The sequence below is a fragment of the Rhinoderma darwinii genome, chromosome 13 (genome assembly GCF_050947455.1).
Source record: "Rhinoderma darwinii isolate aRhiDar2 chromosome 13, aRhiDar2.hap1, whole genome shotgun sequence".
NCBI lineage: Eukaryota > Metazoa > Chordata > Amphibia > Anura > Rhinodermatidae > Rhinoderma > Rhinoderma darwinii.
Window position 1 is genome coordinate 19,269,472 of NC_134699.1, and position 18,653 is coordinate 19,288,124.

At 41.7% G+C, this 18,653-nt stretch overlaps 1 protein-coding gene across 1 annotated transcript in view; it reads right to left on the reverse strand.

The window, feature by feature from the left end:
* Positions 1 to 7,467: 7,467 nt before the first annotated feature.
* Positions 7,468 to 18,653, reverse strand: part of LOC142665481 (band 3 anion transport protein-like) — a 35,099-nt gene continuing 23,913 nt past the window's right edge. The window contains exons 12-20 of the mRNA XM_075845184.1: positions 17,902 to 18,050; positions 17,619 to 17,813; positions 16,213 to 16,380; positions 15,573 to 15,662; positions 15,311 to 15,486; positions 12,695 to 12,936; positions 10,252 to 10,421; positions 9,687 to 9,860; positions 7,468 to 8,543 (exon numbers count right to left, since the gene is read on the reverse strand). Coding sequence (XP_075701299.1) covers positions 8,466 to 8,543; positions 9,687 to 9,860; positions 10,252 to 10,421; positions 12,695 to 12,936; positions 15,311 to 15,486; positions 15,573 to 15,662; positions 16,213 to 16,380; positions 17,619 to 17,813; positions 17,902 to 18,050 — 1,442 coding nt within the window. The 3' untranslated portion in view covers positions 7,468 to 8,465. The remainder of the gene's footprint in view (positions 8,544 to 9,686; positions 9,861 to 10,251; positions 10,422 to 12,694; positions 12,937 to 15,310; positions 15,487 to 15,572; positions 15,663 to 16,212; positions 16,381 to 17,618; positions 17,814 to 17,901; positions 18,051 to 18,653) is intronic.

Below are 18,653 nucleotides of genomic sequence, written 5' to 3' on the forward strand. Positions count from 1 at the left end.
CAGTCGTCTGTAACTACACCAAGCGAGAAAAATATTACAGCCGGCTGGATCTGTTTGTAAAAAGATAAAAGCTATACTGCAGATTAATGTGTTATAATGTGATAAGATTTAATGTTGGAATGTTTTAATGTTAATTCAAATGTATTAAACTACAGATATTGTGAGACGGGGTCTTGAACATGTATGTGCCCCCACTGTTCCCTATTCTTATGTACAGCTTATTGGTTTGCAGTAATTAATATTACCAGATATATTATTTTCTGTGTTATTGAATAACTAATTACATTTGTCTTGTTTTTGTTTTCACACATGAGGTACGTGCTATGGTGCTGCCTAAATGTTATTTTTGAAAATGTGAGATGTTTTACAGGTAAATGGTTGCAGGTCATTTTAAAGATAAAATTTATTTTTGTCAGGAGAAAGTAATCTTTTTTTTTGTTCCAGGCTGTTGTGTATTACAGGGGGTTAAACTAGTGCCACCCCGATAGAGTGTCTAATTTCATTATGTTGATATGTAGTTTTGAACCCTGCTACATTATTTTCTCAGAGTCCAAATAGGAGGGAATGTTGAAGGGACTGATCAGGTAGTTTTGTTTTGTGTTTTATTTTGTTTTGAATTAATGAATTTGGTTCTAGGAGATCTACAAAATGTGTATGAGCTTCAAGGAGTAACCCAGATTAAATGTGTATGACAGTAACCTATATTTTGAGTTTTTTCTGTGTAGATGGTTCCAGATCCTTCCAGAACGGTGAAGCTGTGCTGTAGTCTCCACCCAATATGAGTTATTGTGTAAGAGACCATCCCCCTCCAGCCAATTTACACAGGAGGCAGAGGTGACGTCACTCACAGATGAGTCTTTACAGATTTAGATGGGGAGGAGGCAAAACAAAAAAATTGTTTGAATATTGTTTATTTTTATGCCAGATTTCAGTAACATATTTTGTTTGTTTTTGTATTAATCAGGTATTTACAGGACCTGGTGGGTGGGATTTATAAGTGTTCTGGATCATCAGATAAATGTGGAACAATAAAACTCCACCCTTTTGAAATGTTCTATCTATATGTGACATGGGTTTCCAATGTAAATTTGTAATACAGTATGTGTAAAACAGGATACGAGGCACAAGGTAAATTACCCAGAAACCACTCTCACCTTCTTGTTCATCTCAAGGAGCGGAGTTGGAGGTGCTCGCTGAGGCTGTAACCTGGCAGAAGGTAAGACGGCCGACATTTACACTGACTCTAGGTACGCTTTTGGCATCGCCCACAATTATGGGCCCATTGGTAGTAGGAACATTATTGGATCATTGGGTAAGCCAATTGAGAGAGCAAGAGAAAACAGAACTGACAACAAGAGTATATGCAGCCAGGTGTCAGTAAATTGGCTTGTCCCTGGATACAATAACGCCACCACTAGGTTTGTAGCAGCCGGCATGATGTGCGCACGGCATAACATAGGTAAAACAGCAAAGGTACCTGTGAAAAGTGCAGCCCGGCCAGATTAACAGTCCCAGCGACTGCAGAACATACAACTACCCGAGGTAGAAGTGTATGACGCGGTGCTCGTGTGTGTAGACCTGTTCTCAGGGGGGGCTGAAGCCCGGCCTGTATTTTCCCCACTGCAGACGTTGTGTGTAAGGGACGGGGGAACAGTGTTATCCCAAGTATTGACCTGATGTTTGTACAATAAGATATCAGCAGTTCTCCAGATGTTATTCCAAAGTTAGTTTGTTTAACAATTGTATTTAAGAAGTGTTGTGGGAATATTAAATATTGAAGTTAAGTTTTATGTAAAGTTCTGGACCAGCTTTAGCATTGGACTATTAGAGTCATGCGTCAGATAAAAGGTACAGAAGTGGAATATTCCCATTTGAAAACATTTTTAGTTATTTGTTTTTTGTCGTTGTTATTGTGAAAGGAAAATTCTGTGCAGTGTTCGTGTGTGTGTGTGTATATATATATATATATATATATATATATATATATATATAAAGAAGAAAAATGAGTTTGCATGTATCATTTCTAGTTATTGCTCAATGTGAACGTTTGATGTAAAGATGTTATTTGTTAATGTTTTTCTTCAAATTAATTATTTGATTAAGATCAATTAATGTTTATACAATGAAAAAGTTTGTTCTCCACAGGAAGAGTCCAACTGGGAGCGGAAGGCGTGAGAACCAGATTCTAACAGAATGTGGACGGATAAGGGAACGTGAATCGGTAAGACCCAAGGCACTCTTGATGGCACTTGTATTGATGGTGTATGACCTCACATAGGCCCCAAGACTGCAAGGATCGATTTGGTGAGATCTAATTGGTATGTCCCAGGCTTTACAGCTGTTGCTGCTAAATTCTGTTAGAGCTGTTTGATTTGCCTACAGAACAGTCCTGGTAGACCGGTGCCAACCTTATCATACCCGCCTCCCACGAAGAGAACAGACCTTGAGAGGCCTCCCCATGCAATACAAATTAGAGTAAGGAAAATTGGTTTGCGACATTTGTCAGATAAACATGTTGAATCTGTGTATATTTTGGTGAGCTGGAAATGTTCCAGGCAATCAGATCAGATCAAGGTACAAATCCTGCTGGAAAGCGTGACACCAAGTGCAAATGAAATGTACCCAATAATTACACATCTTCTAGGTGCCCTGTCCATTGGAACAGAGACGTTTTTCTTATATAAAAGGTGTTTGTTTGATTTAGTTTAAGGGCCTGACATTGTTACGTAGATGTTATCACCAGATTAGTAACAATTGACAAGGGTTGGGGTCCCCGAGCAAGTGGCAGTAAACATGAACTAAAAGATTTTTAATACGATGAACTCCATTACTGAGGTGCGGCAGGAGCAGCCGGAGCCAGTACAACGCGTTTGTCATGAACTGACGGCAGTGTCACAATTCCAAGCAGCCGCCCAGACAAGTAAGAAGACAGATGAGCGGAGGGTTTGTGGGGTCACAATAACACCCCACTAATCCGCCTACGTGGGATCTCACACCAGGCTCACAGCATGAGGTGTTGTGTACAGCCCGGTGACGTAAACTAAAAGAGACGGTGTCTGACAGATGAAAAGGACCAAATCAAGTCGTGATGACATCAGCAAAATTCCAAGTAAAGACCAAAGACCTGAGTAAATCCGTCAGCAGTATCAAGTGTTCTAATCAGAAGACAGGAGAAGAAGAGGACGATGATGTACATGACTTGTCGATACACTGGTGGGACCCCATACCCTAACCGGACATTGGTGATGGCATCATATTAGTTGTGGCCCTATTGATATATTGTTTGAGTTTCATAATCATAATATATAATTTCTGTAATTTAATATGAGAAAAAGGGAGGTTTGTGAAGGATGATTTATTTGCTTATATTCTCTGTATGAAATTACATTGTGAATTATCAAGCAGGAGGCCGAATTACTAAGATATGTATTATGTGAAAGTGATGATAATGTTTAAATGATTTAGTTTCGTGCAGCAGCCATCTTGTCTGGAGTTCCCATCTTGGTTTTATTGTAGTGAATAGAAAAGTCATTGTTCCTTTAATACAAGTAATGTTGATTTCGTATGTTTTATCTTTGACCTTGGTTCCCATGCGAAGATGGACAGGGAGTGAGATGGGAGTGAGATGGGGGGATGGCAAGTATGCGTGAGGGAAGGTCTCCCCCCATCTCCACGAGGACATTCTGTCCAAAAGAGAGATAAGAAACCTGTAAACATAATGTGTGAAGAATTATAATGATGTATTTTATTGTATGCTTTTTACTGAATAACAAATATTGTTACATTGTCTCTGATTGGTTTACCACAAGCCTACACCCCTTCTGAATTTCAGTTTAACAGTTTGAGTTTGGTAATAAATCCTTCAGATGAGAATTTTGAACATTATCAGCAGCGTCTGTGTGTTTTCTTCTCGTCTCTCGATATATATCGGTGAAATATCCTAATTAGGATTCTGACTAATGGAGTCTGGCCTTGAGAGTCTGTTGGGACTCGTATAAATTTCAGTCTAATATATTTTGAGCGATGGATTTCCACGACAAGCGTCTCAGACGCCTCGTAAATTACGAGGAGGAGCATTTACGTGTGAAACGAGGCAGCTGTTAACAGTCTGTCTTTTCACACGTAAATGCCTCTCATCGTGTGAACATACCCTTACTGTGCTTGTGCAGCGCCATCTGGAGGCCGTACACAGTATTCCAATACATAAAACAAATAGTCATAGAATTGAAAAAAATCTATAGGAATACTGAAACAAAAAGTGTAGCACAGACAAGAAATACCCTGCTATGCCCCTCAGGCGTCCTACAAAACAGCAAAACATAATGTGAACAGAGTGTATTTAGTGCCAAGCTGTTGCATTGTTCGGTATGGAGAAGAACCTATGGAGAGCTTGGCAATTCCGTGTACAGTATCATTGCTATCACCAGGGGCACATGCCCTGGGTCTCCTGAAGCCACAGATCACCACGTTCAATTGTTTCACTGTAGCCAGTGCCCTAGGTATCCTCAGAGTGTCCCACAGTCAGTGGCACTGCAACAGCAAGCTGTACCATCCACTTATCCCTTTACACTTGAATATATATTCCTGTTTTCTCGTGGCATTCTATTTGTGCTTTTGGTACACTGTTCCCCCCAGTAGTTACGGCAGTGTTCCCCTTTTTACTTCCAGTAGTCGCAGCAGAGTTCCCCTTCTTACTTTCAGTAATCTCAGGAGTGTTCCCCTTCTTTCTTCCAGTAGTCACAGCAGTGTCCCACTTCTCACTTCAGTAGTCACAGCAGTGTTCCCCTACTCATTTCCAGTAGTCACAGCAGTGTTCCCCTTCTCATTTCCAGTAGTCACAGCAGTGTTCCCCTTCTCATTTCCAGTAGTCAAAGCAGTGTTCCCCTTCTCACATCCAGTAGTCACAGCAGAGTTCCCCTTCTAACTTCCAGTAGTCACAGCAGTGTTCCCCCTCTCACTTCCAGTAGTCACAGCAGTGTTCCCCTTCTCACTTCTAGTAGTCACAGCAGTGTTCCCCTTCTCATTTCCAGTAGTCACAGCAGTGTTCCCCTTCTCATTTCCAGTAGTCACAGCAGTGTTCCCCTTCTCACTTCCAGTAGTCACAGCAGAGTTCCCCTTCTTACTTCCAGTAGTCACAGCAGTGTTCCCCTTCTCACTTCCAGTAGTCACAGCAGTGTTCCCCTTCTCACTTCCAGTAGTCACAGCAGAGTTCCCCTTCTTACTTCCAGTAGTCACAGCAGTGTTCCCCTTCTCACTTCCAGTAGTCACAGCAGTGTTCCCCTTCTCACTTCCAGTAGTCACAGCAGTGTTCCCCTTCTCATTTCCAGTAGTCACAGCAGTGTTCCCCTTCTCATTTCCAGTAGTCACAGCAGTGTTCCCCTTCTCATTTCCAGTAGTCACAGCAGTGTTCCCCTTCTCATTTCCAGTAGTCAAAGAAGTGTTACCCTTCTCATTTCCAGTAGTCACAGCAATGTTCTCCTTCTCATTTCCAGTAGTAAAAGCAGTGTTCCCCTTCTTATTTCCAGTAGTCAAAGCAGTGTTCCCCTTCTCATTTCCAGTAATCAGAGCAGTGTTCCCCTTCTCATTTGCAGTAATCACAGTAGTGTTACCCTTCTTACTTCCAGTAGTCACAGCAGTGTTCCCCTTCTCATTTCCAGTAGTCACAGCAGCGTTCCCCTTCTCATTTCCAGTAGTCAAAGCAGTGTTCCCCTTCTCATTTCCAGTAATCACAGCAGTGTTACCCTTCTTACTTCCAGTAGTCTCAGCAGTGTTCCCCTTCTCATTTCCAGTAGTCACAGCAGTGTTCCCCTTCTCACTTCCAGTAGTCACAGCAGTGTCCACTTCTCATTTCCAGTAGTCACAGCAGTGTTCCCCTTCTCATTTCCAGTAGTCAAAGCAGTGTTCCCCTTCTCATTTCCAGTAATCAAAGCAGTGTTCCCCTTCTCATTTCCAGTAATCACAGCAGTGTTACCCTTCTTACTTCCAGTAGTCACAGCAGTGTTCCCCTTCTCATTTCCAGTAGTCACAACAGTGTTCCCCTTCTCATTTCCAGTAGTCAAAGCAGTGTTCCCCTTCTCATTTCCAGTAATCACAGCAGTGTTACCCTTCTTACTTCCAGTAGTCTCAGCAGTGTTCCCCTTCTCATTTCCAGTAGTCACAGCAGTGTTCCCCTTCTCACTTCCAGTAGTCACAGCAGTGTCCACTTCTCATTTCCAGTAGTCACAGCAGTGTTCCCCTTCTCATTTCCAGTAATCACAGCAGTGTTACCCTTCTTACTTCCAGTAGTCACAGCAGTGTTCCCCTTCTCATTTCCAGTAGTCACAGCAGTGTTCCCCTTCTCATTTCCAGTAGTCGCAGCAGTGTTCCCCTTCTCATTTCCAGTAGTCACAGCAGTGTTCCCCTTCTCACTTCCAGTAGTCACAGCAGAGTTCCCCTTCTTACTTCCAGTAGTCACAGCAGAGTTCCCCTTCTTACCTCCAGTAGTCACAGCAGTGTTCCCCTTCTCATTTCCAGTAGTCATAGCAGTGTTCCCCTTCTCATTTCCAGTAGTCATAGCAGTGTTCCCCTTCTCATTTCCAGTAGTCACAGCAGTGTTCCCCTTCTCATTTCCAGTAGTCAAAGCAGTGTTCCCCTTCTCATTTCCAGTAGTAACAGCAGTGTTCCCCTTCTCATTTCCAGTAGTCAAAGCAGTGTTACCCTTCTCATTTCCAGTAGTCACAGCAGTTCCCCTTCTCATTTCCAGTAGTCACAGCAGTGTCCCCTTCTCACTTCCAGTAGTCACAGCAGTATAGCTGTCAATGTATTGTCCGTCAAACACTAATCCCAGCATCTATCTTCATGTCCCTACATTGACAGCAATTTCCCTTTTTCCCAAGCAGTCACAGTAAGGCATTTCCATCGTTCTCCCTTAAAAAAAACCCTTTCCCCTAATACTCACAGAAGAGCCCCCTTCCTTTATATACCTACCCTCATCACACAGCGCTTATGGGCCCTCTGTTGGCAGGAAGCTTTATGAGTAGCATTTTCCTGCCTGCTGTATGAAGCTTCCTGATACTGTATTGATCTCACTTAACATTATGACCCCTGTCGTGTGCTCTGCCGCCATCTGTCAAGCAGAGCAGCCCATATGCCTTATGGGCCCAGCTTTATAGAAAATGGGGCCCTCGGTAACAAGCAAAGTAAACCCTGTATTCTTGTCATTTTAAAATCCCTGGTGGTCTACAGTAGTAAAAGGGCTAATTGTAAATTCCCTAGTGGTCTTAGGCAGTAAAGGGATCAATGGCCAATTTAGTTTGCTCCTGGGGGTCCCATACTCAAGGGTGCCCCCATAGGAAATTGTCCATTTTGCCAGCCCAGAATGATTACTGTAAATTACCAAATAATTTTTTGTTTAGGAAAGAGAACAGACATTTTAGTTTTATATTTTATTATTTGTATAAAATAATTTGTCAGATATTATAATATCCAGTTCTGCAAAAGCATCAAATTGTCACTAAAAACCTTTCTTTTATGAAAAACAAATGAACAAAATACAAAAATGAATTATTTCAATCTATTCAAACACATTCCTTACGTCCTCACATCCAAATAAAAATGTCCTATTTCTTTGCAATCAGCTCTAAAATACTGTTATTTTAAAATATTTAGTTCATAATTCAACAGGGTTTGTTCTTGTGTTGAATATATTATTCATTATATCCAAATATATTATTTTTTTATGCATATTTACAAATTATTTTTATTTTATTTATTTTTAAAAGCAAAGCGCACTCCATGCAAAACAAATACATTGCATTATGCCTAGTGCAGGGTTTGAGGGGGCGGGGCCTGACACAGGGATTCTCTCTTTGTTTTGTTGACTCCGTGACATGCTCCACCCTCTCAGGCCCTGTAGTAGACATATCACATTATCAGGTTTGTTCAGAGAGTTCCTTTAAATTAAAAAAAGCGGAAAAAGGATCTGAGTGAAAAGGTAGGACTATCAAAAGGGGTTGTTTTTAGAAACAGCGCCACTCTTGTCTATGAATTGTGCCTGGTATTGCACATAAGCCCGATTCACTTGACCTGCAATACCAGAAACAGCCTCTGGACAAGAATGGCGCTGTTTTTGGAAGAAAGCAGCCATGTTTTCCTAATTTCAAACACACCCCTGTAAGTTAATAAAGCATTCTTTATAGGAAAGTGGGTAAAAAACTGAAAAATGTGTAAAATTCTAAAATGACAGACTTTTTTTTGTCCTTTTTGTTTTTCTTATTCGCATTAGAAAAATAGTGCATTAGCACAGAAAACAAATTTAAAAAAAACCAAACATGGTTGGAAAGTAAGTTGCATAGCCATGGAAGGAGATCCGCTTGAGGTTGTATTACATGATACCATGGGTTCTACAAATGGTCTTTTTCCTAAAATATGCTGTATGTGATGGTAGCATTACGTAGGTTTTCCCATGCTTTGAATGATGGGCTTGGTTAGATGGGCATCTGAGTTTCATTGTAGACATCTTGACCTTCTTCTTCCAGATTGACAGAAGCATCATCTGCATCCAGCTGAAAAGATTGTAGGAGCATTAACACGGGCAATGGGAAAGTGATGGCTAGGACATATTTGATCACCCACTACTGGTGCTGGTTTACACCACCACCCACTAAACCACCCGAGACAGGAGGACTTGGTTTTGTTTGCCTCCCAGGAACTTGTTTGCCAACATTGTTGGACCTGTAACCACCCATTCAAATAAGGGATCAACCAACCTTCTCTGGGCCCCGTTCTCTCTCCAGGGGCCCCATAGCAGCCACATGGGCTACATCTATAGTGTGCACACCCTAGGATCCATGGTCATGCTACATGAGATGTTTAATAACTAGAAATGTTCTACCTTCTCAACGCACATATATAAAATAGTTGTGCTCCAACGAGGTGGACCAGTTCACTTTTCTCACCATTAGCCAAGATTAGTGTTTTCTAAAGTTTTCCCAGGGAACCCTAAACCAGATGGAGACCCCACTAAGGAACGCTATCCTGTTATTCATTCTGGGGCCATGTCATGTGATCTGGAGAGCAAATTGTCGCCCACTGCTATGATGTGTCGTCCTTTGTCATGTCACCATATCCGGCTACAATGGTCAGGTGACGAGTTATCCATATTGTACTATCATGTACAGGAGGAAGCATACGGCGAATACAAGCCATATAATTGTCATAAGTAAAAGTATAAGGCTACATTCACTGCAGTTTTTCACATCCGTGGTGTACCCGTGCTGGACGCATTGTCACGGATCCCCCATAGACTAGAGTCTATGGAGGGATGCGTGGCACGCAGGAAAATAGGACATGTCCTACTTTTTCACGGACCGTTCACACGCTCCGTTGAAACAACGGCTGTGAGAACAGCCACATTGTTTTAACGGCCATCACACGGACGAGATACACGCTCAACTGAATGTGCCCTAAAAACAGTAATAAGTTGCGTCAGGAAATAGCGCATGTTTTTAATACAGTTTGCTTATTATACGACTCTTAGCGCTGCCCTTTTCTCAAAAATTTTCAAAACTTTAATGGGCCCAAGATGCATGATAAATTTGTCGCAATCCAATTTTTGGGCGCAATTTGTAAAACATTTCACTTGCTGAGTAAATCTTCCCCACTGCCTCCTATGCTTAAAGTTTTTGGAGTCTTCCTAGAATACTTACACATTTTAACTCCAGGTTTGTGAAGATGCAAGGCAAAAGGAATCTGCGGAATGGCACAGTGAGGATGAGGACAAATGGGAGGGCCAGCTTGGCAGAAGAGAACATCACAACCAACAGCGCGACCAGGCAGATGACCTGCAACAAGGTGAATACATGCATACGCCAAGTCTTAACCTGCAAAGAAGATAAAGTATATCATTTCCGCACTCAATACCATGACCTAGGGCTCTGCAATACTGCACTGATTGCAGTTTCCTCCTTGTAATTCTTAATTTCCCCTGTGGTGGTGCTGCAGGGGAAATTATCACTTGTTGTGATGCCCCGCAGATTACAACTGATCACTGCAGGTCCCAGCAGCGGGAAGCCCTTTGATCAGCTTATTGTTGGTGGACTCTTCTATCAAAAAGGGATTGTAAAAAGAGGACAACTATTGTTTTTAATTTTTCTCATAGTCTTCATTCACTTGCCCCTGCCATATTCTACATGCCTTTAGAAAAGGAACCATCCACTATTCAGATCTAACATAATACCCGATCATCAATATCGTTCTCCTGGCATCACTCACCCGTGTTACGTAGGGTTCTGTAGGATGATATTTTGGTGGCTTCAAGGTGAGTAGGATCCGGTCATATAACTGTATTCCATTCAGTGATGTCACACCCATGTACAGGAAAATACCAAACAAAACAGCCAGCGGAATGAGGGACAGAACTGGCTCCATTAATATGGAGACACCTATAAAAATAAATATATATCTGCATAGAAAAGGCACTTACACAATCATCAAATATTAGATTAATGTATGACTTGTTCATAGTAAATAAAGCTGCTTTCACAATGTAGTATACAAATAGTCATAAGAATTAAAAGGGTTGTCCAGGATTAGAAAAACATGGCCGCCTTCTTCCAAAAACAGCGCCACACATATCCATAGGGTATGTGTGGTATTGCAGCACAGCTTTATTTACTTCAATGGAGCTGTGCGGCAATACCAGACATAACCCATGGATAGGTGTGAGGTTTCTGGAAAAAAGCGGCCATGTTTTTCTAATCCTGGACAACTCCTTTAAGAAACTATTTCAAAGGTCTGTGATCCTCGACCCACCACTATCACTCTCTTGGTGATCATGATTGATATACATTGAATTCCTTAAAGCAAATGTATCACCTATGGAGTTTTTTTCACTAATTAAAACCAGAAACTGATACGTATCCTTTTTTTCTAGTCTGTTTTTATATTCTGATTGTAAAAAATGTTTATTACATTTTCTGTACAGGACTATTTGGTCAGCCATCTTACCTGAGCTGCTTTTAACAGCATTTAGAGTTATGCTTTACAGCAGCCACATGTTACATAGGAACCTGTGAACAGGAGGGGGAGCCATTGAGTACTATGGAAGAGTTTATTGTGCCAGGGAGGGGGAGGAGGAGAGCTGTGTCCATCACCTATTGTCAATAGTGGATCCTGTGTTGTCTATATATAGAGGTGTTACCTGTCATTGTAATCCTGCCGATCGCATCTTTTATGATGACATGAAAAAAAATCATCCTTTTTTGGCAACACATTCTCTCATATAAAAAGGGGTTGTGCTGCTGACAATAATGTAAAGTGTACGTGGGGAACAAAAGAACTCACAATAATTACAACATATAAATGTGATAAACGAGTGCTGATCGACTTGCTGTATCGTCGATCGACACTTGTTACGGGCAAGTGAGCTTTACAGAACAGGAAGTGTCAGTCTATTGTGGCCAGTGTGAAAACTGCAAGATTTTAGGATTATTTTTTAAATTTGAGTGTCAAAATGCCACAACATTTTTATAAATGATGTTAAGGAGCCGATCCCATCTTTCTGCCCTAGATTGTTTTATACATAATTTATTTGTTCCGTTACATTACACTATATGACTGTGAGACTTTCCTTCACCATAGTATATATGTGTGTCTATAGCCTTCCTCCTCTATGCCCCTCATACTCCATGTGTCCTTCATTTCAATGTCTGACCCATTTTTTTACATCCTCCCCCCTCCCTGCCGCTACATTTCCTCTATATCTGAATACCCCCAGGGTCAATGTCGGCTCATCTTGTTTGTTGTCAGAGGCGATGAAATGTTAGGACAGGAGGTCACGCTTTGTAGCTATGGGCAGGATGTGATTTATGAAAAATCAGGATGGTACAAAAAGATTGTAAGTAAAGGATATACACGGGATTGCATATATTTATACGATAGACTAAAACGCCTTTGCTTCCCATAACGACCAATCAGAATTTAACAATCTGGAGCTCGTGAATCAGGTTCAGAATGATGCTGGGAAATGAAGGTGCAGGATAATGGCGAGAAAGATCTTGGCTTGGCTTTCTTCCACTTGGGGTCGAAAATTCAAATCGCTGCCTTATCCCTGTATCTAAATACCCTGGCAAAGACAAAGAGGCTTGTTGGCACCACCTGGGCACATACCCCGCCAATCCCTACCTAGCTATGCCTCCACTTGCTTTGGACACTTTTAGCAAGTTCAAGGTTTTCTGGCTGGCTGTAAAGACTCAAATCCAACCCTGAAAAACCCTTTCTAGAGGGCACTGAGTAAAACAATGACCAATACTACTTATTGAGGTATTAAGAACACAAAAATACTTTTCAGTTCACATGAAGACAACCCAATTTTTTTCATATGAAGGCCGTCCAGGAATAAGCTGATCACTACAGGTCCGGCTAAGATACTGATGGGTGACCATGTAATACATGGATGGCCCAGGTCCGAAGCCGCTCATTATTAGGGGTCTCCGCTCGGGCTAATAGAGGAAGCGGTCTCGAGCAGGTTGGAAAGTAGTTGTCTTATTAAGACAACCTCTTTGACGTTAATATCGCATGGGTTGTCCACCTAAATTTCTTTTAACACCAATCTGATTAATATCTTAGCAACCAATACAGAAAAGTATTGTTTGACCATGTGATGCCCCCTTGTGCCACTTCAGCACCGATAGTATATAAACAGATTCATACGTACCCACAAGAACAGACACCAACAGACCACTGATTCGTTGTTCAATAACGCGCTCTATTTGGGGTTTTCCTCCCTTGGACATGACAGTAAGAGCATTAGCATGGCTGACTGTACGGACTGTGGTGGCACTGAGCCAGGGCATTCCAAAGAGGGCACATAGGCCCCCCATGCCCACAATCAACAGGAGGTCCAAGTGGAATCCAGAACCTTTCACAGCTTTTCTTTCTGGTTTACTGACGATGAGCCTAAAAGACAAGTGAATTCAGCATCTAAACACATGTATTATATATGGAAAACGGAATATCTTATCTACGGGCAGGGTGCTCGCACTGGCATCCAAAACAGCACCACTTTATGGGCTGTGCCTTATGGCAACTCAGCTCCTTTTAAAAACCCCTTCAGGGCCAGACTAATTTTAATTTTTATGCTTTAGTTTCTTTCTCACCACCTTCAAAAGGTCATAACTTTTTTATTTTTTAATTGACACAGCCATATGAGGCTTTATTATGCCGGTCAGTACGATCACGGTGATTTATAAAGTTTTTGTTGTTTTATATTTCTGTGTACAGAGCTGCGTCTTTTTGTACGTGGAAAGATGTTGTTTTTATTAACCCCCTAGCGCATTATCACATAACTGTACGTGATAAGTGATCAGGATTAATTGGAAGTATGGAGTGAGCTCACGGGCTGAGCGCAATCCATACACAACGGGTTACACAACCGACACCGCACTGCAATGGGCGGAATCAAAGTTCACTTTGATTCCGCCAGTTTAACACCTTAAATGCTGCAGTCAATTGTGACCGCGGCATTTAAAGTTTTAGAATCAGGGGGCGCTCCCTCAAACAAGCCATCGCGCCCCGCGGCACGATCGACTGGTGACAACGGTTGTTATGGCAGCCTGGGGGCCTAACAAAGGCCCCCAGGTCCACCATTGTTGTGCTCCTTTGAAGCTCTCTCTCCGGCAGGGCTTCATGGAAGACTTTCAGAATCACGCCATACTGCAATACATTAGTATTGCAGTATATCATGTAAGTGATCCAATGATCGCTGCTTCAAGTTCCCTAGGGGAACTAATAAAAAAAAGTAAAAAACAGTTAAATAAAGTTTTTTTATGTTCCAAAAAAAAGAAAGTATTAAAAGTTGAAAAAAAAAACCCTTTTCACATTTTTCCCTAAATCAATGTTAAAAATAAATAAAAGTTAACATAACTGGTATCACCGCGTCCGTAAAAAGTGATCAAAAAGGTGAAAACTACAGCTCACCCCGCAAAATTTAAGCCCTCACATGGCTAACTTGATGGAAAAATGAAAAAGTTCTGGCTCTCGGAACACGGCGACACAAAAGATTTTTTTTAATTTAGCAAATAGTTTTGTTTTTTTTAAAGTGATAAAACATAAAACAAAACATATCAATTTGGTAATCGGATCAACCTGTAGAATAAGGTGAATATGTCGTTTTTACCGCCTGATGGACACCGTAAAAACAAAACCCCCCAAAAATTGGTATAATCGCTGTTTTTTGCCCATTTCACCCAACAAATAATTTTTTTTAGCTTCCCAGTAAATTTTCGGTACAATATATGGTGCCATAAAAAAACTACAACTTGTCCCGCAAAAACCAAGCCCTCATATGGCTATATATGGAAAAATAATAAAATTATAGCTTTTGAAAGACGAGGAGGAAAAAACAAAAGTGAAAATCTGCAACATAACGAGGGAAGGGGTTTGACATTTGGGGGAATGTCTGGCATTTCAAATCACTTTTTATAAAAATTTTTGTGGAAGTTGGAAGTGGCCAAAAAAACTGTAATTCAGCCATTTTGACCTTTTTTTTCTGCTATGGCGTTCACCGTATTGGATACATTTTTTTAATATTTTTATAGTTTGGGCTTTTTCGGACGCAGGGATACCTAATGTGTTTATGTTTATTTTTGTTTATTTATTTTTATATGTGATCTAGGGAGGGGGGTGATATTAATTTTTATATTTAATTTTTTAAAAAACTTTTTTTTACATTTTTTTTAACTGTTATTTAGCCCTACCTGTGATCATTAGATCACTTATGCCATAGACTGCAATATCACCATATTGTAGTCTATGGCAAAATTAGTGCATTGTTATTGAGACCTGCCACAAGCACCAATCTTTCCCTAGCAGGGCTCGGAGCGTTCGCAAGGCTCCTAGCTGCTCGAGGAATACACCAGCCACGAAGTGAAAGGGGCCGTAAAAACCCCTCAGATGCCGGTGGTCACAACTGACATTGACACTGGGTCCCCGCTGTGCAACACAACAGAGACCCGGTGGCTATGGTACCCGCTTTGCCTGTGAGCGGGCGCCATGTTTAAATACCCTTTCACGACGTAGATTTACATACCTGCGGTCATGAAAGGGTTAAGTGAATGGGGTTGAGTTGCAATACCAGACACATACCATGGACAAGAGTGGCACTGTTTCTGGGAAAACCCTGTACAACCCCTTTAATTATTGCTTTGCCATTTTTAGCGCTACATTTCCCTTTTATATAATGAAAATGAACAAGGGGTTGTCTCAGCCATATACTTGTCGCCGACTATGCAGAACATGATATTGTTTACAGTCTGGACTGCTGGATGCTTACGTGGTAATCTGGGATTCCATAAAGATCAGGATGAAGACCAGCAAAGCCGGGACCACGGAAGCGAACATCATCCAGATAGGGAAAGGCTCGATTTCTGGATGTAGTCCCATGGGTGAGATGAACCAAGTACGGTTTGCAGGAAGGGAGACGCTAATACCTTTGGGAAGGTCAAGTTTCTGGAAATTCATTGAATATATAGAATTAGTGGTTATGAAAATGTTATATTATATATAATCTGTTATATTCTAAAGGATTTGCAGACCTTTGTGTATGTATCCTTGATAAAGAAGTCGGCTGTCACCATAAGGAGGATTGCTATGGGTACACCAAAATCTCCAATGATACGACGGAGCTGTAAAGCAAATATTGAAGGTTAGGGGTAGAATGTGGTACAATGACTTCCATCTTGCCATCATATTAGCCATTGAATGCCAACTGGCCCAATCAGTATCCACCGATGGCTCATTTTAGTATTTTTCCAAATTATAGTTATGGTTCAACCACTAATAGACTACTTCATTGTTAAAATTGGTTAGGCGGGGGTGGGACTGGCGTTACATGTGCCCCATGTGCTGAATGTAAGGGGGGCATCAACAAGCCATTATGCATTGAACAGGGTAGTTGGATAGAGGGATGAGGCAGTGAACTGAATCTTTGTCCAAGATTAAGGAAAGCCTAGCTACGACTTGCTACCCTTCTATCATACAAAGGCGTAAAAGATGAAGTTATGCCATGCTATCCTGTATAAGAATGGTTGGTTTGCCTCAGCTCCTAAGGGTGGGCCCATTTTGGTTATTATCTATGGGGCTCCTTCTATGCTTGCCCCTAAGCTGCTTTTCACAAAATAGTACATAGCAGCATTTAGAGTATTGTATAATTCTACAGGACAATGACCACTTTACCTTTCCAGGAAAGAAACTGCTGTTCTTAAATTGGCGCAGGAAGTAGGCAATGAAGAAAGCTCCTGACATCAGCACCAGTGACAGTAGAGCTGTGTTTGGTTTGGGTGGTTCTATATTATTCTCAACTGTTCCATTGTAATGAGATTGGAGAGGATGTGCCATGAAAATCTGGGAAGAAAATGTAATTAAAATTATCAATGCAATATATACAATATATACTAGGGCTTATCTGGTTTGGAAAACTTACTTTCAATTAACCTAATAGAGGGGGGGGGGGGGGGGTTTCCCATTCAAGGCCCTCATATATTAGCCAGTTACAAAGAACAACTCTCGCTCTGGAGGACCCGGCACATCCATGCATTACACGGATAGCCCATTGATTTCAAGGGTCCTTCACCTCCTGGTTGCCAGAGTTCGGCTTGACTGAGGGTAGGAGCTTAAGGGGGTTTTCCCTCAATCAATATTAGCTATCCACATGGTGAGTGATAAATATGTGATTGGTGGGGGTTCAAACATTGGGACCCCCACCATTCCCAAGAATGGGCTTACCTGGTCGTCCCCATATGATTGGAGAGGTGCTGGGCATGCTCGGCCAATGCTCCATTCATTTCTATGAGGCTGCCGGAGATAGCTCCATAAAAATGAATAGAGCAGGGGTTGAGAATCCATTCATAAGGGGCGCACAGGGATGGTCAGGTAAGCCCGTTCTTGGGATCGGTGGGGGTCCCAGCGGTCGGATCCCCATCGATCACATATTTATCACCTACTCGTGATAAATATTGATTATGAGAAAACCCCTTTAAGGTGCCCAGACACTTACAATAGGTTTCAACCGACAGCTATTACTCCCCTCAAATGGGGAGAGGAGAATGAACAGCCGCCATACACCTCTGGCAGCTGCTTATCTCCTCCTTGGAACAAAGTATCAGGCATTTTGAAATCCAACATGGCAGACCCTACCTCCAACATCTGCCAACACGGTAGAGTCAGGACACACATACACATGCGATAGTTGGCCGGATCATCCAAATCTAGCAGGCTGGGCCGACTCTCCTGTAATGTGTATGGGCACCCTTATTATAGCTTGGTCTGCCTTGCAAAGTGGATAAACCTTGTGCTGCAGCAAGCTGCCTCCCAGCAAAAGATAGAACAGCCTAAGCCCCATCCCTTTTCACAAATCTTGAGTTGCCACTTAATAAAACAGAAAAGAATTGAGGAAGACCAAAGAAGATGAGTTTAATGACTTACATTAGACAATTTTACCAATCCAACTAGGATTTGGTGGTCAATTCATCTCTATGGTAGCAATAAATAATTTCAGACCTATGGAAATTATTTCCATGGGTCTGAAAATTGATATAAATTTATTTTGATTTGCTTGACTTTCCGTCACCCGTCATGCTTACCTTGGCCAAATTGGCAAATGTCTCATAGATAAAAATGAGCGAGATAAGAAAAGCGAAGATCTCCTGTGTAAATCGGGATATGAAGCGGACCAGGAAGCTGCCCTCACAGGCCACCACAATGATGACAATGAAAATCAACCAGAAACCAATCCACACACGTGCCACGATGTATTCAATGCCACTGGTTTCACAGAACTGAAAGACAAGATGGTATAGCTGTAAACCTACAAGTAGCCTGTAAAAGTGTGTTTGGAAGGTGGCAAGGATGGGAAAGACAACCTACATTAAAAAAAGCATCTTCAAATACCAGGAGAGGACCAGAAAATCCAAGAATGAGCAGAGGTTGAGCACCCAGGAGACAGAAGACAATTCCTTGTATGGCTGTGGAGACCATCAGTTCTGGGACCCCCATCCAGCCCTTGGTCTTCGAAGCTAAAATACAGGTATAGTGGCACATAAATCATGTTAGAATTTAGTTTCTGTCCAAGAAACCATCATCAGTCTACACAAAAGCCTATACTGCTCATTGACATAATAGAGGAAGTAGAAATCACTTGATGTTAATGGGGTTGTCTGCCGTAGACAACCCCGGTCCATATGTCCTGTTAGGAATGGAAAGCAGCTACAAAGATCACCTCTCACTATGGAAGACCCAGGATGTCTGTGCATTACACAGACAGCCCATGGAATACCATAGGCAATGTGTAATGTTTTATTTCTCCTGCGGTGGCACTGCAGGGAATTTGAACACTTGCAGCCAAATTTCTTAAGTCTACAACAGCAGGACAACTGTGATTGGCTCATCATCAGTGGACCTTACTATCTAATAAAGGTTATCCAACGTGAACAACCTTTTTAATGATCTATATACTGTTAAAGGTATTGTCTGGTTTATAAAACCCAATTTCATATACTCTATTAGGGGTTTCTGAGGTAATAGACAGGGCGGGAATCCTCTGTTCAAGATCCTGATCTCTTGGCCTGAGTGAAGAGTGGCTACAAAGAGTGACTCTCACTCTGGAGGACCTGTCCTGT